Raw genomic sequence first — 24,457 nt, forward strand, 5'->3', positions numbered from 1 at the left:
GGGTTTTCCTCCGCCAATAGAGAGTCTGTTATAGGGGAAAACACTCTCCAGGGATTCAAGACAAAGTTGGACAAGTTCCTGCTAAACTGGAACATACGCAGGTGAGGCTGGACTCATTTAGAGCACTGGTCTTTGACCTGGGGGCCGCCGCATGAGCAGACTGCTGGGCACGATGGACCACTGGTCTGACCCAGCAGTGGCAATTCTTATGTCCTTATGTTCAATATAACAGAGGCTTTTTCTTTCAGTTTGCTATGATTGCAGCACTTCAGTGATAGGATTCATACTTGGTAGTTCTAATTTTCTTTGAGGGGAGTTGTTGATTCATTTTGATTGTTGATATGTAGGCCTGCAAAATGTCAGTGACCTCAATTTAGCTGTTATTTCTGCAGGATTTGTGCTAGTATATTAAAAAGAAACATAGGTGCTTTTATGTCTCTCACACATTGTCACCTTTTTATAAAATTACCTTACAAATGTTTGGGGCCTTAACTTAACAAGCGATAATGAATCAATTAGAACAGTGTTTTTCAACCTTTTTACACCCGTGGACCGGCAGAAATAAAAGAATTATTTTGTGGACCGGCAAACTACTAGGACTAAAATTTTAAAACCCCGTTTTCACCCCATCTCCACAAGCTCGGTCACCTCAGTAACTATAGAAAAATAGACAAATATAGTGAAAAATATAGACAGCAGATATAAATTCTCAAAACTGACATGTTTTGATCACTAAATTGAAAATAAAATCATTTTTCCTACCTTTGCTGTCTGGTAATTTCATGAGTTTCTGGTTGCATTTCCTTCTGTCTGTGTATCCTTTCTTTCATTTCTTTCTTTCTGCACTCAGGCCCAAGAATTGTCCCTTTCTATTCTCTCCCTCTTTCCTCCCTCTTTCTTTATTGCCCCCGGTGCCTCCTTCCCATGTCTTTAGTGCCCCCAGTACCTCCTTCCCATGTCCTTAGTGCCCCTTCCTGTCTTTAATGCCCCCAGTGCATCCTTCCCATGTCTTTAGTGCCCCCAGTGCCTCCTTCCTATGTCCCTCTCACTGCCTTCTAAACTTTGTCCCGCCTCCACCCCCGAAGCCAGCCTGCCTGCCTGTCTACCTCTCTCCCTCCCTCCCTGGCCAAAACCAGCCTGCTTGCCTGCCTACCTCCTTCCCTCCCTGTCGCGCAAAAAAAAAAAAGCCTCCCTCCTTCCTTTCCCCGGGTCGGCTGCTATCTTACCGCCCTGCTGCTGCTACTGCTAAAGCCAACACGAAGTCTTCTTTCCGACGTCAATTCTGACGTCGGAGAGGACATTCTGGGCCAGCCAGGCAGTGATTGACTGGCCCAGAACGTCCTCTCCGATGTCAGAATTGACGTTGGAAAGAAGACTTTCTGTCGGCTTTAGCAGCATCAACAGGGCAGTAAGATAGCAGCTGACCCGGGGAAAGAAAGGAGAGAGGCTTTTTTTTTTGTGCGACAGGTAGGGACAGGGTCTGAAAATGGGAACTATCTTGCCGGCCCTGCGCAGAGTGGCAGAAATTTCCTGTGGATCAGCACCGGTCCGCTAACCGGCGGTTGAAGAACAGTGAATTAGAAGAGTGTTCAAACTTTTGCCTTTGCAGAAAGATATTATGGGCAATGTTATAACGAGGCATGCGTGCCATTGCCGTTATAGAAAACTAGCATTAAATTGGTACTGAGGTGCCTATAGTTAGGCACGAACATTAACACATAAACATGTAAGTGTCTATTATCTTGGCACCTATACACACACAGCACACAACTACATGCACATAGTTACAGAATTGCTCCTATGTTTAACTTGTACTGTATATGTACTGTGTCAGCCTCAGTTCGCTCATTTATTTAGTCATACTTTTATATCACAGATCTGGAATTAGAGCAAACAAAACAATTTCTATGGCAAACATTATAACAATTCATATAATGTAATTCATCAAGTCGCTAGCACGAGTCAATGGCACCCAACAACAACAAGAAGAATACAGAACCACAAAAATAACATAGCACAAAATACTCAGACTCCTGTTCCCTTGAACCAATTTTCTTCTAATCATAATCGCACCTGAACAGGTATGGTTTTCAATACCTTCTTAAACTTTGATAAATCTCTCTCACTATAAAACTCTTCTGGAAGGATATTCCACAGTTGTGGAGCTTCGACAGAGATTACCGTCTCCCAACATCAAGTCAACTGCACTTTTTTAACATAGGGAATATAGAATAAATGCTCATCCTGTTAACACAAAACATAGCCCAAGAGATAAATCCGACCCTAACCTGAATGTATTCAGGAGCACACCTAAATTAGGCTTTAAAGGTCAACTTTTTTATTTATTAAGTATTAATTGAAACATACAATTTGCCCTTGAGTAACTAAATCCTTTGCATTCAACTGAAAATGGTAAACTATTTAATATATTACCACTAGGAGCAAAAAGAGAAAACAGAAGGGGGAAAAAGGATGAATGAATAAAAATAAGAGAAAGTTTCTACTATACGCACTTGTATTTTTGTGAGAATGGCATGCAGAAGATAAGGAGGAAGGTAGCACAGATGATGACGATGGTAGTGGTGATGATGATGATGATGATGATGATACCTCATCTAAGACTTCTGGATTTATCCAGTATGCTCTCCATTGCCGATTACCTTTCTTACTGGTGCAGCTGATGTCACAGTGGAAGACATCTTCACAGCTGTCACTGCTTAAGCGTTCCTTCTGCAGAAGTTTGTCCACTCTCTGAATGATGCACTCTAAACTTTTATCAACATTTAACCAGACTTTTTCCTAAAAGTAACAAAACAACACATAAAAAAACTAAATTCCAGTAAAACATTCCTTTAAGTATATTTCTTGATACATGGCATGCATGGACATTTCATTAGGATATATTATTGTTATTACACATAGATAAGGAAGTTTGTATCTTATGTAGCTCCTGTACAACAGAGCTAAGTGCTCCATAATATCTGTGAGAACTTCGTTAGTATTTAGTAATAAAAATCCTGGATGGCTCAAGCACCTGGATATCTGGGTGCCATAAATCTTTGCAACAGCAGCTAAGGTACCCATTTATATAGAGACCCCTATAAAGTACTGTAGGTCAGGAGACCCTGTACAAATGTTTAGATAAGGCTAGTGCGGCAGAGGTATAGAGGAGTTTAGGAAGCTCCAAGGAGCAAAGCAGAGGATGAATCTCTCACTAGTCTAGCACTAGGATCAACCCAGCAAAATCAACCTACTTTAAAGTTTTGAATTACTTAATACCCTTTGGAAGCCACTACAATAAAATCACCAGAGCGTCTTTTATTAAAGAGTTACCTCTGATATCTACTTCTGCTAGTAAAGGCTAGCACATACCTGTGCCCAGTGTGCTACAGTGTCACAATATTCTTACTGGGCTGGGCAGAAGGCACATACATTTTGATTTGTCTTGTGGGTATGAGAGTCACTCCACTAATAAGATACTGCATGCTGTGCGAGTGAATAATGGCAAGTTATCGTAGCCTCAGATACAAAAACATAATGAAAAAAAAAATCTCCCCACTTTTCTGCTTCTGCTCCTTGTGTCCCTGCCCTTTTCAATGCTCTGCTGTATCGTTGCTAGCCCCATTCCAACTATTACTGCTACCCTGCCACTTCTGCTTCCACTGGTGTTTCTGGCCTCAAAGGAATCCTTTGGTTATTCATGCCACTGGTTTGATGCCCTGGCCTGTTCATACATGTTGGCTGTTACAGCTGCTCTTCCCTAGCATTTTCTTGTTTTCACTGGGGTATAATAACTCTCTCCTTCTTTCAAAAAAAATTTAATGTTCAAATTCAATTAAGCATATCTATGACAAGTCCATTATGGGTGTGTGTGAGGGGGAGTGCTGCTGCTGAGTGAATGCATAATATTTTATTTGGTAGGAATGGGGAAGGTGATGAAAAAGGGGCTTGAAAGCTAATTGAAGGTGCTAAAAAACTGAAGGTTTGCCTAGAGCAGGGGTGTCCAATGTCGGTCCTCGAGGGCCGCAATCCAGTCGGGTTTTCAGGATTTCCCCAATGAATATGCATTGAAAGCAGTGCATGCAAATAGATCTCATGCATATTCATTGGGGAAATCCTGAAAACCCGACTGGATTGCGGCCCTCGAGGACCGACATTGGACACCCCTGGCCTAGAGCAATTAATAATGCCTTTGCACCAACTCTACTTAAATGGCTAATACAAACATTTCTGCAAGAAATTGATGTGCCCATGTAAGTAAAATAGACTGCTTTGTTTTAGCTAAGTTTTCTCAAAATAGGCAATGATATACAGCTTTAGAAAACTTGGTTCCAATACTCAAAGATATTCCATCAATTAAATTTATTAAGATTTCTTAAACACCTTCATGAAGAAATTCACCCAAGGCAATGCATAAGTACAGCTTGATATAAACAACTTGCATTATTCAGCTGATTTAGGTCTGCCCCCCACCCAGAAAAAAAAAACAAAAAAAAACCAATCCCTGAAAAACAGAAATACTGAGCTGGTGGGGATTCCTAAACCCTGCCAGTCAAAGGCCTCACCCCAGGTGGAACACTCAAGAACCTGAGCCATCACTAGCATCAGCCTCTTGCACATGTGCAAAAACTGCACATACATGGGAGGGGGGGGGGGGGCAGCACCAGCTACCCAGGCCAGGAGGAGGTCTTTGGCTATCATTATAGAATTTGCTGTTAGCATGAATTATCCCAGCGTCTAATTTTGGTGCTCTTTCTTGAATCTATCCCATAACTACCAATGCTGTGCACAGCTCCTATAGGGTATGTGATGGTGTAATCATGGAAATGACAAAAGAAAATTGGCAAAGAAAGAAATAAGCACGAAAGCAGACTGGGCAGGCGGCACAATATATGCAGTGGCAATGGTGGTGAAGGAGTTAAAAATGTGGCAATGCTGTATGCAGCCCTGGTTCAAGAAACATCTATAAGTGTCAGAGTTAGTATACAGATCCCCTCATACTACCAGTTCAGGAACAAGTTAAAGGGTGGTTAAATACCTTTAATTTAATTTATTGTTGATTGTAATTTTTGTGTGTATAAGGGGGGGAGGAAGAGATATGTATTTGTTATGAAATATAATTTGATTGAATTTAAAGTGTAAAATGTTTGTATAATATGTTGCACTTATTGTTAGCTTTAAAGTGAATAAAGGTTTTTTTTAAAAAAAATCTCTCTTCTCTCTGCAACACCGAAGACTATCTCTTAACTTACTCCAGATATCTAACAGTAACTGTAATGTACACTTCTGATATTTTATTGTAAGCTGCATAGAATCCTAGTTGAAATTTTGTGGGGTATAAGAAATTGTATGGTATGGAGTGGAACGGGAAGATAAATTAAACAAGTTTTTGTAGAATTGCTACAAACGTGAGTGCAACACATTGCTAATTTTGAAACTAGAATGAGGGCACATAAGGAGGACAGCACAGAATGGTCTTGCAGAAAGAAAATATGGTTCTACAAGACCCATACAGCAGCTGAAAAACAGAAGCCACCGGTATAATCTTCTAATGGTGGGCCTGCCAGTAAATGTCAAAGTTCAGGAACTCTATACCTTTTTTACAAGATGGCTCCCAGAGCACCTAGGATGCAATACTGAAGATATGAAATTTGGTAGTGGGTAAGCACACCTTATTGGTCCTTCAAGAGACAAAAAGCAGTCAGTTTGGGACATGGTGCTATTGAAAATGAGAGTTCTTACAAAGATTCTTCATAAATTACAAATGTTTCCTTGCTGGTTACTCAAGGAGGACATCACAAAATGGCAGAGGACCTTGTCACAGTTTCAATAGAAAGGAAAAAGAGCACAAATAAGTTGGGCTGAGTTGGGCAAAGATAATGCTCAGTAAAAATAGGGAGGTAATATAGCCTCTGTCAAATGTGTAGGAGATGGGGTAATCGTTCTTTGCCTCAGTGGCGTACCTAGGGTATGTGGCACCCGGGGCCCATCATTTTTTGACACCAACCCCCTATGTAAAAAAATATTTTTTGTAATGACCATGAAACAGAATAAATGGTCAGAATAGAAACAGGCAGTGAAAATTTTTCTTATATTCCAAACATAACATAACATAAATTATGTCTGAATTGTCATGACATCAGAAGTACATATGGAGTAGTTGCAGGTGATGCTTGGGACAGTTCTGATTGTGTTAGTTCGGTTTTATGTGTTTTTTGAATAGAAGGGTTTTTATTTCTTTTTGAAGGTTTTGCAGTCTGTGGTCGATGTCAATTGGTTGTAGGGTTGGGGGTCGAGTGTTGCAGCTCGAATGGCTAGGAGGTTGTCGAACAGTTTTTTTCTTTTGACGTTTTTGGTTGGAGGGTATGTGAATGGTGCGCGAGTTCTCCTATGTCTGTTTGAAGTGGATTGAATTATTTAGCTGAAGAAATTAGTTACCCCCTCATCCCACACACATTAATTCTCTTCCATTTTTGTTCCCATTATAAAAAACACTGATAAGTTCCCAGAAAAAAAATACATTAAAATAAGAAGTGAAAACAAAGGCCCCTACAGATGAGAACATAACATAAGAATAGCCTAACTGGGTCAGACCAATGGTCCATCATGCCCAGTAGCCCATTCTCATGGTAGCCAATCCAGGACACTAATACCTGGTCAAAACCCAAAGAGTAGCAACATTCCATGCTACCGATCCAGGGCAAGCAGACACTTCCCCCATGTCTTAATAACAGATTATGGACTTTTCCTCCAGGAATTTGTCCAAATCTTTCTTAAAACCAGCTACACTATCTGCTTTTACCATAACTTCTGGCCACTTCTAAGTTTAGATCTTCCCTTTCAAACAGAGACCTTGCTAGATGTCAAATACAGCACAAGGTAACTTCACATGGACTTAGCTGTGCAGGAAATGTGAATCTCCTCTTACACCCACCATATAGTGCAAAAATGTGCAAAGGTCTGTTTTTTTCTTTCGATCACTACATAGCCTAATGCCACACAAGCAGCGCTGTTACAAACATAGTTTCCTTCCTTGGACCAGAAGGAGATAAACCACTGGAAGAGATCCCAAAACAACACCCAAAGACCCACTCAGTGTGTGAACCAGTTGAGTGGAGTGGACTAACTGGGGGGTGGAAATGGGCCCGGAGTTTGCTCAGCAGAATTTCCCAGACCACCTCTTCCTCTCAACACATTGACACGCTGCCACCATCACCACTAGGAACACCTCACTGGGTACGCCAGCTATGCTATAAACTTTATAAAACACATTATTATATTTTCTTATAAAGCACATATTTTAACTGAACTCTCTGACATCCTCAGCCTTTCCATTCACAAAAATAGAAGGAAGAAAAGTTCCCATTTCCTGCTGTCTCATGTCCCCGGCCTATACAATATTTTTTTTTCTGCAGACCCTTCAAAAGTCTGACCAAATCCTCGTTTCACTTGCATTATAAAGTACTGAGAATGCCATCTCTCCCCAATCCCAGGTCCTAAAGTCTAAGACAGTAGCGCAAACTAATGCTGCCAGATTCAGGAAAAAAAATTTCGATTCGATTCAGCCTATTGAATTGGTTTTTCAATTCGATTTTCCTGCCCAGTTGGGTGATTTTCTTCAAAACTCCTGGTGGGTTTTATAGCTTTTTCACCCCCTTTGGCTTCTCCTAACCACACTGGTGCTGTGGTGTAAATAAAATAAAGAAACAAAAAGGACTTTTCCTCTCTCTGTTAAATCCTAGCTCACGTTTGCAGTCCAACACCAGCTCTGGCAGGATACACATTTCAAATCTGACATATTATAATCACAAAACAGAAAATAAAATTAATTTTTCTACCTTTTGTTATCTGGTTATATTTCAAATCTTGTTGGTCCAAGGCTCTGGTTTTCTTCTGATAACTTGCTTGCCAGGGTCTCCTTCTTTCTGCATACTAACCATCCATCTGCCAACTCTGTCCTCCCTTTCCATTTCCCTTCCCTTCCCAGGAAGTCTGGTATCTTTCCTTTTTTTCATCTCCCTCCACAGATCCACCTTTTCTTAACTACCCTTTCATCCGGCATCTCTCCCTCCTTCCCCACCACCCCAGAGTCCACCATCTCTCCCTTTCTTTTCCTAATTACCCTCCTATCCAGTATCTCTATCCCTCCTCCACACCATCCCTTGTGTCCAATTTCTCTCCCTTTCTGTTCCTTCCCTCCCTAAATCCCATGGTCCATCATCTCTCTCCCTCTCCTCTATTTTCAGACCCATTATTTCTTCCTCCCCCCCCAAAGTTTGGCATATGCACGTCTCTTTGAACACCCCCTTCCCTCCGTGTACTTCTAAATCATGGTCCCCCCCAAAGGCCTGTCCCCCCTTAAAGGTCTGCCTGTCCCCCCTTGAGGGCCTGCACCCCCCTTGAAAGCCTGTCCCCCCCTTGAAGGCCTGCCTGCCTGTCCCCCCCTTGAAGGTCTGCACCCCACTTGAAGGCCTGTCCCACCCCCTTGTAGCTTCTCCCCCCCTTGTAGGCCTGTCCCCCCTTGAAGGCCTGCCTGCCTGCCTTTCTCCCCCTTGAAGGCCTGCACCCCCCCCTTGAAGGCCTGCACCCCCCCTTGAAGGCCTGCACTCCCTTGAAGGTCTGCACCCCCCCGAAGGCCTGTCCTCCCCTTGAAGGCCTGTCCCCCCCTTGAAGGCCTGTCTGCCTTTCCCCCCTTGAAGACCTGTCCCCCCCCTTGAAGGCCTGCACCCCCTTGAAGGTCTGCACTCCCCCAAAGGCCTACACCCCCCCCCGAAGGTCTGCACCCCCGCTGAAGGCCTGCCAGCCCCCCCTTGAAGGCCTGCACCCCTTGAAGGTCTGCACCCCCCCCCGAAGGCCTGTCCCCCCTTGAAGGCCTGCCTGCCTGTCACCCCCTCCCCCTTGAAAGCCTGCCTGCCTGCCCGCCCACCCCACCCTGAAGGCCTGATGCCCCGACCCACCCCGAAGGACCGCTCGCCCCCCTGGCCTTCCCACACCACCTATGAAGCAGCCGCAGCAGGATCGCGAAGTCAGCATCAGTGATCCCTGCGCTGCTTCCTGCGCCACGGTCCCGCCCCTCCTCTGACGTCAGAGGAGGGGCGGGATCGCGGCGCAGGAAGCAGCGCCTAAGCAGCGCAGGGATCGCTGATGCTGGCTTCGCGATCCTGCTGCGGGTTGCTTCACAGGTGGTGCAGGAAGGTCAGTGGGGCGAGTGGTCCTTCGGGGGTGGGGGGGACTGAACGGCAAGGCCGGGAGCACCCCCTTAGGGCTGGCACCCGGGGCGCACCGCCCCCCCCTTGGTACGCCACTGCTTTGCCTCTACCACAATCCCATAAGAACCACAGTTGCAGGGTATGCCTGCAAGCTAGTTCAGATGCAGAATGAATGTGTGAACAGTAGCTTTGCTGCAGAAATTAAAAAGTGGGGCTTCCATTTCAATATTTCTCTGCATGTTTCTGTTTTTAATCTATAGCCCCTTGTTCTGTGTTAGGTGAGCATCTGTCTGTGTTATGTGATTAAGGTGAAACAATCAGTTAGTATGCAGTTTCCATGAAGGAACTAGCAGCAGTCTGATTTGTTCCTCTAGGACAGTGGTCTCAAACTCAAACCCTTTGCAGGGCCACATTTTGGATTTGTAGGTACTTGGAAGGTCTCAGAAAAAAATAGTTAATGTCTTATTAAAGAAATGACAATTTTTCATGAGGTAAAACTCTTTAGTTTATAAATCTTTCCTTTTGGCTAATTCTTAATAATAATATTGTAATTTATAGCTACAGAAACATATGATTAAGAAACTGTTTTATTTTACTTTTGTGATTATAATAAACATACCGAGGGCCTCAAAATAGTACCAGGGGGGCCGCATGTGGCCCCTGGGCCATGAGTTTGAGACCACTGCTCTAGGACCTGATGCACTATAAGAAGTGTTGCCCTTTCACATGTGGGAGTTTATATACTTTACGGAGAGGGTGGTGGATGCCTGGAATGTGCTCCCGAGAGAGATGGTGGAGAGGAAAATGGTGACCGAGTTCAAAGAAGCATGGGATGAACACAGAGGATCTAGAATCAGAAAATAATATTAAATATTGAACTAAGGCCAGTACTGGACAGACTTGTACGGTCTGTGTCTGTATATGGACATTTGTGGGAAGATGGGCTGGGGAGGGCTTCAATGGCTGGGAGGGTGTAGATGGGCTGGAGTAGGTTTTGATGGAGATTTCGGCAGTTGGAACTCAAGCACAGTACCGGGTAAAGCTTTGGATTCTTGCCCAGAAATAGCTAAGAAGAAAAAATTAAAAAAATTTAAATTGAATCAGATTGGGCAGACTGGATGGACCATTTGGGTCTTTATCTGCCGTCATCTACTATGTTACTATAATGTAGAGAGTTTGCTATGTAGGCTCTTGGCATTTTTTCAGGGTGTCTTCATAAAATGTCTGAAATTGGAAACACAGTGTTTCTGCTGTTCTTGAGGTGACAGCAGAGTCTAAATATTTCTTTTGGTATAGTGGATTGTAAGAGAAAATGTTTTTACTCCTGTGTTCACAGTTGAAGCTGAGATTCTTTCCAATGCTGTGCAGAACTCAGATTTCACTCCCATATAGAATAATTTGAATGTTGCTTTTAAATAATTATAATGATATAGTTATATTGTGTGGCTGAAATGAGGGGGGGGATTATGCACTGAAAGTCCTAGAAAACTTCTTATAATAATATTTTTTACTAGTATTTTAGCCCGTTACATTAACGGGTGCTAGAATATATGTATGTGTCTTTATTTCTGTCTCTCTCTCCCTCCCTCTGTCTGTCTCTCTCCCTGGCCCCTTTTGTCTGTCTGTCTTTCTGTGTCTCTCCCTGCCCCTGTGTCTTTCTTCTTTTCTTTCTGTCTGTCTCTCTTCCTCCTGCTGTCTGTCTTTCTTTCTATCTGTCTCTCTCCCTGCCTCCTATGCAGCAGCATTTCTCTCCCACCACTTCCCTGAGAAGCAGGCACAGCAGCATTACCCCCCCTTCCCACGGTCCAGACAAACCTTCCGATTCCAGCAGCCTCTGCAGCACTCTACACACGCTACTTCAGGGCCTTCTACTGCCCTGATTTGCTGGGCAGTAGAAGGCCCCGAAGCAGCGTGTGTAGAGTGCTTGCTGACCCCCTAAGATGGATCTTAGCATCTGCCAGCTATGATTTGGATTTTTCTTCCCACTTTGCATTTGTCCACATTAAATTTTAACTTGAATTTGGATGCCCAGTCTTCCCATTTCCTAAGATCGTCCTGCAATTTTTCACAGGCCACATGCGTTTTAAGAACTTTGAATAGTTTTTTTTTCATTTAGTTCTTTACTTTTTTATGGCCAGACGTTATGAGGGAGCTGGATGCGTGACAGAAGGCAGGGGCTCGCTCCTCCCTCTTTTTCTATCACCACTGAGGGCGCCGGGGGCTCGGAGGAGCAGGCAATGTACTACTGCTGCTGGGGGTTTGTCAGCGGCAGCGGGGAACAACTTCCCTCAGACAGCACTTGCGCCCTGCTGCACATGCACCGCTGCCGCACACGCTCTCTGCCATTCACGTGTTCAAGTATGGCTCTGGAGAGTTTGCAGCAGTTTTGTCGTGAGTGTGGGTTCTGGGGAAGGACAGCAACGGCGGCGGCAAACTTCCAGGCAAACTTCCAAGAGCCGCCGCAGCCGACAGCCTCCACGCCCCCAGAAGTCAAAATGAGATCTTAAGTGCTGGAATCGGCGGCTCCTCTCAAGATCTCCGACTGCATCGGACTTCCGATGCAGGTGGGGATCCTGAGAGGAGCCGCTGGCAAGGTGCAGGGCACACCAAAGAACAGCACGGCCGACAGCCGCCGCGTCCGACATCCGCCTCGGGGGAGGAGGGAGAGTGTTTCGCGCGCATGCGCACTCCTATCTGCGGTGCCCTACAGCGCACGGAAAACGGAACACGCGATGGGAGTGCGCATGCGCGGCTTAGCCTTTTATTATATTAGATAGCGTTTTTGAAATGCAAGAGGAGGGAGCTGTGATGTGGTGGTATGATACTCAAAAATATTACTTTGGCTTGCCCCATAGTAACATAATAACATAGTAGATGTTCCTTCCTTATCTAGCTTTCACCCCCCATTACCATTCCAAACACTTCTAGAAACTACACTGCATGGACAACCAATTCAAGAGAATGGGTATTGTGCATAATTATACAATGGATTTTTAAGCTGCTTCATGCTGATGTTACCGGTGATATTCCTGGCATAAAGCTTCTGCTGTGCACTTTTCTGTTCATTGCTGACCCTTCCATAACATTGCTTAGGAATGACCAAGATGTAATTCTTGTTTTTAGTTTGGATGTAATCCGCCTTGAACCGCAAGGTAATGGCGGAATAGAAATCACTAATGTAATGTAATGTAATCTACCATCCTTATTTGACCAACCAGGGTTGTTGTACCCAAGATGCCAGTCTTCCTTCTGTGTAAGTTTTGCATTTCTCTTGTTGCCCTGGATCTTTATTCCTTTATTGCTTTACCCATTCTGCAATACCTAAGGGTTTTCTACCAACCAACTCTCCTCAAGAATACCATTTCTTAAGCTAGCAAATTGAATGTACTGTATTTGTATTGGGGAAAATTTCTTCAAATGGGTTAGTTTTGAATGGCTGTGTGTGTACTGTAACCCATTCTGGGCTCCTGGATAGGACGGGATATAAAATACATACTGTATATGCATATCTGTGAGTGAATGAGAGAAAGAGAAGAGGCAGTTTAAAAAGAGGAATTTTCAATTTTTAAAAAAGTTCTATTAACATTTCAATTCTACATAAGCAAAAAACTGCTTCTCCCACAGAAATGTAACGGGCCATTTTCAGGGAAGCTTATTTCTCAGAAAACCTTGCTCCAATCTGGCCTATTTTCAAATTCAGTGTGTCTTTTCATTATTATTCCCCCATGCCAAATTAGGTCTCATTCCATAAATTATTGGAAAACAGACTGCATAGATGAAAGAAGATAGAGAATAGAGGAGGGGTAAAACAGGTAACAGTTGTTTATATTTTCTGATAGCAGTAGGATAAGGGAAAATTCCATGAAATAAGATGTAGAGAAAGAAATTTGCATAACAGGATTTCAGGAAAGGTTTAAACACATTCCTGAAGAAAAAGTCCATATTACCCATATGATCTTGGGAACGTCACTGCTTGTACAGTAAGATATGTGCGGTGGCGGTGAAAAGGATGAACAGAATGCTAGGAATGATAAAGAAAGGGATCATGAACAGATCGGAGAAGGTTATCATGCCGCTGTACCAGGCCATGGTGCGCCCTCACTTGGAGTACTGTGTCCAGCACTGGTCACTGTACATGAAGAAGGACACAGTACTACTCGAAAGGGTCCAGAGAAGAGCAACTAAGATGGTTAAGGGGCTGGAGGGGCCGAAAGATTAGAGAAACTCAGCCTCTTCTCCCTCGAACAAAGGAGATTGAGAGGGGACATGATTGAAACATTCAAGGTACTGAAGGGAATAGACTTAGTGGATAAGGACAGGTTGTTCACCCTCTCCAAGATAAGGAGAACGAGAGGGAACTCTCTAAAATTGAAAGGGAATAGATTCCGTACGAACATAAGGAAGTTCTTCTTCACCCAGAAAGTGGTAGAAAACTGGAATGCTCTTCATAGAGCTGTCATAGAGGAAAATATCCTCCAGGGATTCAAGACAAAGTTAAACAAGTTCCTGCTGAACCAGAACATATGCAGGTAGGGCTAGTCTCAGGGCACTGGTCTTTGACAGGAGGGCCGCCGCATGAGCAGACTGCTGGGCACGATGGACCTCTGGTCTGACCTAGCAGTGGCAATTCTTATGTTCTTATGTTATGTTCCTACGTCTTAGGGTACTGCTGGGTACCTGTGACTTGGACTGGCCTCTGTCACACAGGGCCGCCATCAGGGCAGTACTACCAGTCCTACATTCAGGGGCCCGGAGCTGACAGGGGGCCCGGGCTCCCCCAGGGTCCTAGGCAGTGTTCTAAGGCAGGGGCGCCAGTAGCTCGCCAAGGCAAAGTGAGTCGATCACCCAGGACTCACTTTGTCTTGGCGATCTAATCTATCGGGCTGATCAGTCTTCCTCTCCCCGACGTCAATTCTGCAGTCGGAGAGGAAGTTCGGGCCAACCAATCGCTGCCTGGCTGGGCGGAACTTCCTCTCTGACTGCAGAATTGACGTCGGGGAGAGGAAGACTGATCGGCCTGAAGCAGGCGTCGGCTTTGGGGCCTGTTATCCATTGGTGGGTCCTGTTTCCCGATGGCAGCGGCAACGGCAGTGGCAGTGGCTTGGGGAACGGCAGGGAGAAAGAAAGAAAGGGGGCAGGCAGGGAAACAGAAGGAAAGAAGAGAAACAGAAAGAAAGAAAGAAAGAAAGGTCAGGGAGAGAGGAAGAAAAAGTTGGGGGAGGGAATGAGGTGTGGAGGAGAGAAAGCATACAGGCTGATAGAAGGGAAGAAAGATTGGATGCACAGTCAGAAGAAGAAAGTGCAACCAGAAATCACCAGACAAGGTAGGAAAAATGATTTTATTTTAAATTTAGCAAAGTGGAGGCAGTATTACCACAGTTTTCAAAGGAATTTGTCCAAATAACTTAATAGTTAACTGGGTAAATTCCCAGAGATGAAAACTTTCCTTCACTTACTATGCACAGTTCTGAATTTATATCTGCTGTCTATATTTTACAATATAGTCCCCTTTTACTAAACCGCAATAGTGGTTTTTAGCGCAGGGAGCCTATGAGCGTCAAGAGCAGCGCTGGGCATTCAGCGCAGCTCCCTGCGCTAAAAACTGCTATTGTGGTTTAATAAAAAGGATGGAGGGTATATTTGTCTATTTTTGTATGGTTGTTACTGAGGTGACAATGCATAGAGTCATCTGCCTTGACCTCTTTGAAAAAAACCCAGAATAGGAATGATAATTAACATTTTCTCAGCGTATAGTGTGCTTTGTGTTTTTTAATTTTATTGTTGGTAGATCATTTTGACTTGGTCATTTTAAAGTAGCTCACAAGCTCAAAAAGTTTGGGCACCTCTGAGCTAGAGTGTTGAAACTGTTTATTTCTATTTTATCCCCCCTTTTACAAAACTGTGGAGCGTTTTTTAGCGCCAGCTGTGGTGTTAGCAGCTCTGATGCTCAGAATTCTATGAGCGTCAGGGCTGTTACCACTGTGGCTAAAATCCACACTACAGTTTTGTAAAAGAGTGAGGGGTTAGTTTGTGATGACATATTCCATACTAGGTGAAGGTGTTTTCTGTGTTCTGTGTGTTTGAAAGACATGGTTTTCTGTTAGGATTGATCTGTGCTGGTCTGGCTTGTTTAGTTTTACAATGGGTGTATTGATGTGCTGCTCACTGCAATATGTAAGATGCTGCCTTTTTCTAGATACTCTTGTGTGACGTGTGGTTTGTTACTAAAAATCATGTTTTTCTTACAGATGGGGGGGGTGCCAAAAAATGATGGGCTCCGGGTGTTACATATGCTACGTACGCCACTGTATGTAAAGATACCAGAAAGCTGGCGTAGCAAAAACTTTAAGTAAATTGTTATTCTTCTAAGTTTTGAGTATTTAACCCTCCCACAATCTCACGGGCACTCGTTTCAAGTTTATTGAGATTTTGATTTAAACGCAATATCAAATATTTTCAATGCGTATAACAAAAATAAATTTGGAGAAATAAATAAAACCATTTGAACAATAAACATACAAACATATCCATAGATGATTAAAATTACATAAGGAGTACAAGGATAAACTACATTTGTTTAAAAATGCGTTCTCCGCGCCTGCTCATAAATTTGTTGACTGGAAGGATCCAGCAATGTGGCCAGATGCCATTCAGGACAAAGACAGAGAAAGAATTGTGCAATTTGGATTAATGATTGAAGATGATTTAAAGCAAATGGCACAGTCTATAAGTAAAGATCTTGACGGACGTTCTTTTTATTAATATCTCCTCTATGCCAAATCACCCAATGGACGTGAGAAGATTTTACGGGACTGGCTTAGGTGGAGCATTAGCAGAAAAGTATGTGTGTATTCGGCCCATGGAAGAAGGGGGGGGCATCGGGGGGAGGGAAGGGATGCGTGGGGGGCCCAATAGGATTGCTCAGTAAGGGGCCCAGAAATTTCTGATGGCGGCCCTGCTGTCACAAACAGAATGTTGGGCTAGACAGCCCTTTGATCTGACCTGGTTTGACACATCTTTATTTTAGATGGAACTTTTCAATCTTTAGAATTGATCTAGCTGCTTAACCACAGAGTTAGAAGGTTAGATCACATGTTTGAAAATGTTCCTTCTGCTGCAGAAAATAAGTATTTTGGGAGTTGTGCATTCAATTTTAAAATGTATCTGTAGCTTTACTCATGTAAACCTGCACATGCACATAGATAAGGCAAGGAGAAGGTATGCAAGTTTTTTTTCCTTTGAGCATTTTAAACAAGTTAGGTAGATTAACAATAGAAGAATCAATCATGTTGTTTCTGTTAAGTGTCAACGAGTCAGAGTTGACTCACTGTAACCTTGTGGATAGTTGCTATGAACTGAGTTCTAGCTTCAATCAGATGGCAAATTGTTAAAAAGAGTGGCATCCATTGCAGCTGTTACACCAATCCATTGCATGTTGTTCTTCCGCTTTTGTGTTGACCTTCAACCTTGAAAGCAAGCATGGTGTCTTTCTCTATTGATTTGTCTCTTCACATGATGTCTTCAAAGTATGAAAGTCAAAGTCACTTCATTTGAGCCTCCAACACTGATTAATCTGTACTTTGGGCAGTCCACAGTATTGACAGTATTCTTCTTCAAGATTTAATGCAAAGGCATCAATTTTTTTCCTATCATGCTTATCACTGTTCAACTTTATGTTCATATGACCATCTAGGCACATTTACACCAGCTCTTTGTCAGGTGTAAGCAGATGCACCCAAAATATGGGCATACATTTGATCTGTTACACTAGCATTTTATAAAGAAAAATAGGCACCTATCGTGTTTCCCTGAAATAAGACCAACCCCGAAAATAAGCCCTAGCATCATTTTCAGGTTAGGTCTTAATATAAGCCCTACCCCAAAAATAAGACCTAGTCCAAGGATTTGCCGGCAGCAACTCTTCAACCTGCCCCACTGCGCAGCTGAACCCTCCATCCTTCTCTCCCTGCTGATCACGAGCGAGCCCTACCTTCATCCAAAGCAGCGTGATGAAGGTAGGGCTCGCTCGCGGTTGGCAGGGAGGGAAAGATGGAGGGTCAGCAGGGGTTCGGCTATGCAGTGGGGGCAGGGGGAGGGGGCGCTCAAGGGTTCTGCTGCACAAGGGATGGGAGGGAGGGAAGGATAGAAGTTGGGCAAGGGATTTGCTGCACGAGGGATGGGAGGGTGGGAAGGATAGAAGCTGGGCAAGGGTTCTGATGCACGAGGGATGGGACGGAGGGAATGATAGAAGCTGGGCAAGGGTTCTGCTGCACGAGGGATGGGAGGGAGGGAAGAATAGAAGCTGGGTAAACTTCTCCTGCACAGGGGGATGGGAGGGAGGGGAGGAAAGATGCTGCACATTGGGGGAGAGAAAGGAAAGAGGAAGAACTGGGGTAAAGGACAGGAAGGGCGAGATGATCATGTGCATACCCTGAAAATAAGACCTAGTGCGTTTTTTGTGCCCAAAATTAATATGACACTGTCTTATTTTTGGGGAAATACGATACTTTTCTTTATTGAATATACTCCAAATAGGCATCTCCTTCACACCTAAAAATAGATGCCCTCTAAGGTGTAAAAACAGGAGAGTAAATTAAAATAGAGAATATAATTCCTAGGTAGTTGTGAATGACAACTCATTTTCACAGGACCCTCCTTATGCTGATTCAACTGGAAGAAAAACTACAAATGAAGAACTACTAGGCCTAAGAGACAATCCCAACATATTTCAGGTGTAAAATATACACCTGTAATAGCTGTAATGTCAACAGTACTCTTATGTGATGATTTGAGCTTAGCATTGACTTTCATAATGAGCAAAATAACTTAATCCATACTTTTATTGGCTATTTGTCTTCAAGTACTGTTGCTCTGAGCCCTAGTTTGTTCCATGACAGGATACCTACCCATTCTTCCTCATGCCAGTTCACCTGTAAAGATGATCTACTATTTCTTCCTGTCCATCTTGCTACCAGGGTATCTTGGTCATTTCTCAGCATCACTTGGTCTGCCTCACCTGATGTTGGTGATGCTTTGGATGCAATGTAATCAGGTCTTGCGGCATTCAAACCCTGTATTGCATTTGCCAAAAGCTTGCAGTCACAGACAGTGACAAGTTGCCTTGTCTAAAAAAGACAAAAACCAGATTTTTTAAAAACACATTTGACATAATGCTTTTTACCCACTCAACATTCTTTTTTAACAAACACTTTTTTCTAATGAAAAAAATGCAGAATGTTTACTTCTGCTACTGTTCATGGCTTTTTTGGCAAGTCCATTTGAATTTCCCCACCTCTGTCACATATAAAATGACCTAAAAAGACAAATACATCCCTCCTTCACAAGATCGGTAAAATCTGGAGTTAGCTTGGACGGTGACTCCAGTGGTGGGATAGCGTGGCCAACGTCAGGCGGACTTCCCCGGCCTGTGTCCCGTGTATGATAATATGGAACAGGAGCAAGAATGCACATTTTAGTTGAAATTGTTTCCCTTAAATTTATCAGTTTAATTATGTAGGGAGGGGGATATTTTAATTATTACCTATTCTATATGATAATGGAATATATGGTAGGGAGGGGTGGGAAGGGGTAGGGATAAGAGTTTATGTAATGTACCAATGATAGCTTGTAAGTGATGTATTTATTGTTAATGTGATTGAATATATATATAACACTTAATGTAATTTTGAAAATGAATAAAGAATTTACAAAAAAAAAAAAAAAAAAAGAATGCACATTTTTACCACATTCATATAGTCAGAGTACAGATCATGCCTATACAGGGGAGAGGGGAAAACTTCTTATAGTGGAACTTAGCAAGTAAAATGATTGATGGATTGTTAGTTTAACATTGCCTTAAAAATGAATATTATTGCTGTCATTTACTAACTTGGCTCACAGGCTTCCTAAAAAACCGCACCTACAAGTCCACAACGAGGGAACCTATTCCCATACCTGGTCTAACCCCTGTGGAGTTCCACAAGGCTCCCCCCTAACACCTTCCCTATTCAATATCTACATGGCTTCATTGGGACACATGTTATCTGCACGAAAGCTGAAATCCTACATTTATGCAGATGACATTACAATTGTCATCCCCTTCTCCTCACTGTCACAAGCAACAGAACAGCACATCGCTTCAGTACTCACCATGGTCGAACACTGGACCACCAGGTTCAAATTAAAACTAAATCCAGAAAAGACTAATCTCTTCCTTGCAAGTCCCAATCACAAATTAACAACCACCACCCTACAACTCAACGGTCTCACTTACCCTATCAATCCCACCATCAAAATCCTTGGAGTCATCCTAGACCACTGCCTGACCTTCGAAGACCACACCAATGCTCAGGTCAAAAGATGCTTTTACACCCTCTGGAAACTCCGTACCATCAAACATTACTTTGACTTCCCCTCCTTCAGATTGCTGGTCCAATCCCTAATCTTAAGCACCCTGGATTACTGTAACATCATATATTTGGGCTCCTACAAGAAAACCATCAAATGTCTGAGACTCATTCAAAACAACGCCGTTCGCCTAATCTATGGCCTCAAAAAGTCGGACCATATCAGCCCTTACTACAGAAAACTACACTGGCTGCCAATTGAAGCGAGAGTCATCTTCAAATTCGCCTGCCTCTGCTTCAAAACCTTATCTGGCTTGTCCCCGATATATCTCTCTCACCACTTTGCATACCCAGGCACCACTCGCACACGCAATGCCTATCTGTTTACCTACCCATCCCCAAAGGGATGCACCTACAAAAGATTCCTCAATAAAACTCTCTCGTTCCAAGCTGACAGATGGACAGACTGCCTGACCACCCTCATCTCATCTGCCCCATCTTACCCTTACTTCAGGAAATCCCTCAAATCTTACCTCTATGATAAATTTCTCGAACCCCTCCCCCCCGAATAACCAAACTCTACCAGAATAACCAGAATGTAACTATCTTTGCATAGTAATCCATTTCAACCGCATTTTACAGTCTCTTGCATCTTATCCTGTTCTATAAGTCACTTGCACTGTATTTTCACTGTATAAATATCTCCGCTGAATATGTACAGGCTCCTGCATGGTAAATCTGCATTGTATCTTCGCTATATAATCACCCATGCCGAATATGTACAGTCCCCTGCATTGTAAACTGCGCTCAACTGCATAGCACATTCCCTTACACTGTATCTTCGCTGTGTATGTACAGTCTCTTACATTGTAAACTGCTCTGAACTGTTTGTGGTACTGCGGTATACAAAAATAAACTTATTATTATTATTATTACTACATTACTATATGTTACAATACAATACAATTTTAATTGTATACCGGCAATACCTCTTTGAAGTTCACAGTGGTTCACAAACAATAAAGCAATCAAATATTATGTTTTCCTGAAAAAAAACCAAACCCAGGTCTTATAATAATTTTGGCTCAAAAAATGAATTAGGGCTTATTTTCGGGGGAGGTCTAATTTTTTTCATGTACAACTATCATCTCTCCCTTCCTCTCCGCCATCCTAATTCTTCCTCTTTCCTTTCTCCATCCCCCCCATGTGCAGCCTCTTTCCTCCCCTCTCACCCATCCCCTTGTGCAGCATTTTTCTATCCCTCCCATCCCTCTGTGCGGCAGAACCGCACCAACCCTCTCATCGTGAGACTGACATACCATACCTCCGAGGCTTCCAAAAACAGCAGTGGCAGCAGCACTCTAAATGGACTGCTTTGCGATCTTTCCCGCCGGGGCCTTCCCTCTGCTGCGTCACTGATGATGTAATCAGTGATGCAGCAGAGGGAAGGCCCTGGCGGTGAAGGCCGTGAAGCAGCCTGTAAAGGAGCTGCTACCACTGTGCTTTAGGAGGCCTCAGAGCAGAAGTATGTTAGGTCTCACTGGGGTGGGGGGTTCTGAATTGATGAGTTCAATTTTTTCAGTGAATCAGGCTGTACTAGTGTCAGGGATGGAGTTGGGGACATTCGGGGAGGGGGGCTTCAGGGGATGATGTTAACTAGGGTTTAGTGTTTGGGGTAGGGCTTATATTAGGAGCATCTTTAAAAATCATGCTAGGGCTTATTTTCGGGGAACCATGGTATTAGGTGCTTAGAAAAATATCCCTAACTGTCCCATAGGTTCACAACCCGACTAGAGCATTTGTATGAACAATTTCTTACATACTAAGAGTACAAAAAAGAAGACCAATGGTATAAATAAAATAATAAAAATTAAATCAAATTAACAAATTAAAATAAAAATAAGAAAATAAACACTGATCATCAGGACAGTCAAAGTGGTGGAGCCGGTATGTTTAACACTGCTGCAGGCCAAGTGAACTCTTTTGCATTCAATTCGGGAGCATATGGCAGTTAGGTAAGGTCTAGGGTGGTCAGGCAGGTGACTACCACACAGATCTCGCAAATCACCATCCTTCTGATGATGCACAGGCTAACTCCGAGGCAGGAAGACTGCTCCTAAATTGGCAACATCTGTTGGGTTGTCCTCTCTCCAGAAGTGCAGCCACTGTGCTCACTCTGATACGCCATCCTGTTCCCCCTCCATCAACACCCTCTATCGCACTTCGCCGCAGCAACCCACCAGGCACAGGTAAAATGGCTTTTGATTTTCTGTCGATCCCACGGTGGTTGACATAACTTCGTCCCAGTGGCCAAAGGCATGCAAGGGCCCACTGCCATTGAGATCATTAGAACCAACAGTCAGACCCGATGAGATAGAATAGAATAATAATTATAAATTCCCTTCCAGCCTCAAAATTGGGTCAAAAACAAAAAGTAGACAAAAATAAAGCGGAACGCTTAAAAACTAAATTAAAGATAGGGATAAAAATTAGAACTAAAATCAAAATAAGATAAATAGGGGAAGGAGGCACCTTCTACAACTCCCTATCATGGCGCCATCTTGAAAACCCCTCCAAAACTGTGTTAAGACAAGCTTTAATGCATAAGCAAACTAGGCACTGACCTAGCCCCCAGTCAAGAGAGGTCCTTAGATCTGCCAAGTCTCCCACCTGAGAACTGATGAGTTTAATAGCTGTGGGATACCTGAATTGTCCACAACACTAAGGGAGACCAGTGCCTAGCAGAACCTTTAATGGAAGATTAGGTTCTTACCTGGATATGGATGATCTTTCTTTGTGTTAATACACAGAAAAGTCTGTACTCTAGGTGAATATCCTCTTGTCGCAAACTGTTGCAGAAGGATGTCAATCACCTCTTTCAGCTCCTCTTCCTTCACCAGTGGAGTATAATGCCCTCTTCAATTTGTACCAAAGCAATTGATAACCACTATAACAGAAGAAAGCAGAAGAAGGGGCACAGGGAATTTCCCAGAAACAATAGTACATTTCTGTTCTGCTCTGTAACTCATGAAAAAGAACAATAGTTAGTATGAACTCATAACATAGGTGTACCAATGTGATACCCTGCTGTGTGCAACACAAACACTTATGGAGCTCAGGAATTCAACAAACTTATAGCTTTATTAGTCATATGATTGCATGTACTTCCAAATGACAGGAGAAAAACTCCTGTTCTGAGCTATAGATTTATCCGAGGCAGAAAGCAGGCACAACTGAAAACCGACAGGGCAGGCCTTACAGACTCCTATGTGTATTAACAGAAAAAAGATTATCCAGGTAAGAACCCAATCTTTTATTCTGTTATATAAACATAAGAGTCTGTACTCTAGGTGACATACCAAACTAATGGCAGATGCCTAAGGTGGGACAGGTGAGCCTGCCCACAAAACCGAGGACTCAAAAGCAGCATCCTCCTGAGCCACCATGTCCACCCTGTAGAATTTGGTAAAAATATGGCGAGTAGACAAAGTAGCTGCTCTACAGATCTCTTTGGGCAGTAATGCCCTGGTCTAAGCCCAGGAAGCCACCACATTTCTAGTTGAATGAGCTTTGAGAGAAATAGGCAGCTGTTTGCCATTGGCAATGTATGTCAATGAGAATGCCATACGAATGCATCTGACAATAGATGCCTTGGAAGCTGGCATGCCTCATCTTGACTGACTGGTTAGAGCAAAAAGACGATCGGAAAAACATAAGTAATTGGCTTGTTCCAAAGAGTGGAGTAAAACTCTCTGTACGTCCAAGTCTCTGCAATATTTTATCCTTCAGTAGAAAGGAAGGTACCATGTGTAGGATAATTCTTGTCTCTATGATCCTGAGGTATGTATAGTTCTCTGCATGAGAGCACCTGCAATTTCGAGACCCATCTCACTGAAACAATTGCCACAGAAAAACTGTCTTCACCATGAGATCCAGCAGGGACACCTCTTGAATGGGCTTGTACAGAGGCTTACAAAGCCAGAAAAAGCTGGAATAATGGAGGCCACAATCTGAGAACCTCCTTCAAAAATCTTGTCACATCTGGATGAGATGTCAGTAAAACCTTTCCCACTTGATCTCGAAAGCATGAGAAGCCTGCTACCTGTACCTTGAGAGATGCCACTGCCAGGCCTTTCTTTAATCCAGCCTGCAAAAATGTCAAGAATTGCTGGAATTGGTGCCTTGAATACTCCACATCATCTTTGGTGCACCAGAGCCAAAAAAACTTCCAGGCTTTAGCATAGGCTGCAATAGTCAAAGGCATTTTAGCTCTTCGGAAAGTAGAAATGACTACCTCTGAATATCCTCTGTGTATTAAAACAGAGCACTCAATAGCAATGTCGTAAGAAGAAAGCAATCAGGATTGCACCCTTATTAAGTAGCCCCAAATGAACCTGTAGCTTGATGCCTCTGTCCTGTTAGAGACATACTAGATCCACATACCATGGCTGGTGAGGCCAATCTGGGGCTACTAAGATCAAAAGACCTGGGTGGCTCATGATTCTGTGAATGACCTGGCTCACCATGGGCCACAGCGGGAACACATAAAGCAGCCCATCTCCCAGACAGGGATGAACCAATGTGTCCAAATCTGTGTTTCCTGGGTCATCTCTTTGGATGTAAAAATGAGTTGCCTTCATGCTCTTGGCTAAAGCCATCGCTGGACTTCCCAGTAATGCACAATGAGATTAAACACTCTTTGAGACAGTGATCATTCTCCCAAGTCTAATGTGTGCCTGCTAAGAAAGTTGGCCTACACATTTTCTACTCCTGCTACATAGGCTGTCGAGAGCACCTGAAGGAAAGCTTCTGCCCACCTGAACAAAATTTGAGCCTCCAGACGTAACGGAGCACTTGTTATGCCTCCTTGCCTGTTTACATATGCTACTGTGGTGGCATTGT

The 24,457-nt window shown here is 43.4% G+C and overlaps 1 protein-coding gene across 23 annotated transcripts in view; it reads right to left on the reverse strand.

The window, feature by feature from the left end:
• INPP4A (inositol polyphosphate-4-phosphatase type I A) overlaps positions 1 to 24,457 on the reverse strand; it is a 399,562-nt gene that overhangs the window by 131,292 nt on the left and 243,813 nt on the right. For 15 of the 23 annotated variants that reach the window (XR_004539925.1, XM_033949323.1, XM_033949328.1 and 12 more), the window contains 2 exons: positions 18,116 to 18,334; positions 2,514 to 2,799 (listed from right to left, as the gene is read on the reverse strand). Coding sequence is in view for 22 of the 23 variants with exons in the window: in XM_033949323.1 (XP_033805214.1) it covers positions 2,514 to 2,799; positions 18,116 to 18,334 (505 nt within the window). In the remaining variant the exon portion in view is untranslated. The remainder of the gene's footprint in view (positions 1 to 2,513; positions 2,800 to 18,115; positions 18,335 to 24,457) is intronic. The other 8 variants (XM_033949336.1, XM_033949335.1, XM_033949334.1 and 5 more) reach the window with 1 other exon arrangement.

The sequence above is a fragment of the Geotrypetes seraphini genome, chromosome 6, assembly GCF_902459505.1.
Source record: "Geotrypetes seraphini chromosome 6, aGeoSer1.1, whole genome shotgun sequence".
In the NCBI taxonomy this organism is placed as follows: Eukaryota; Metazoa; Chordata; class Amphibia; order Gymnophiona; family Dermophiidae; genus Geotrypetes; species Geotrypetes seraphini.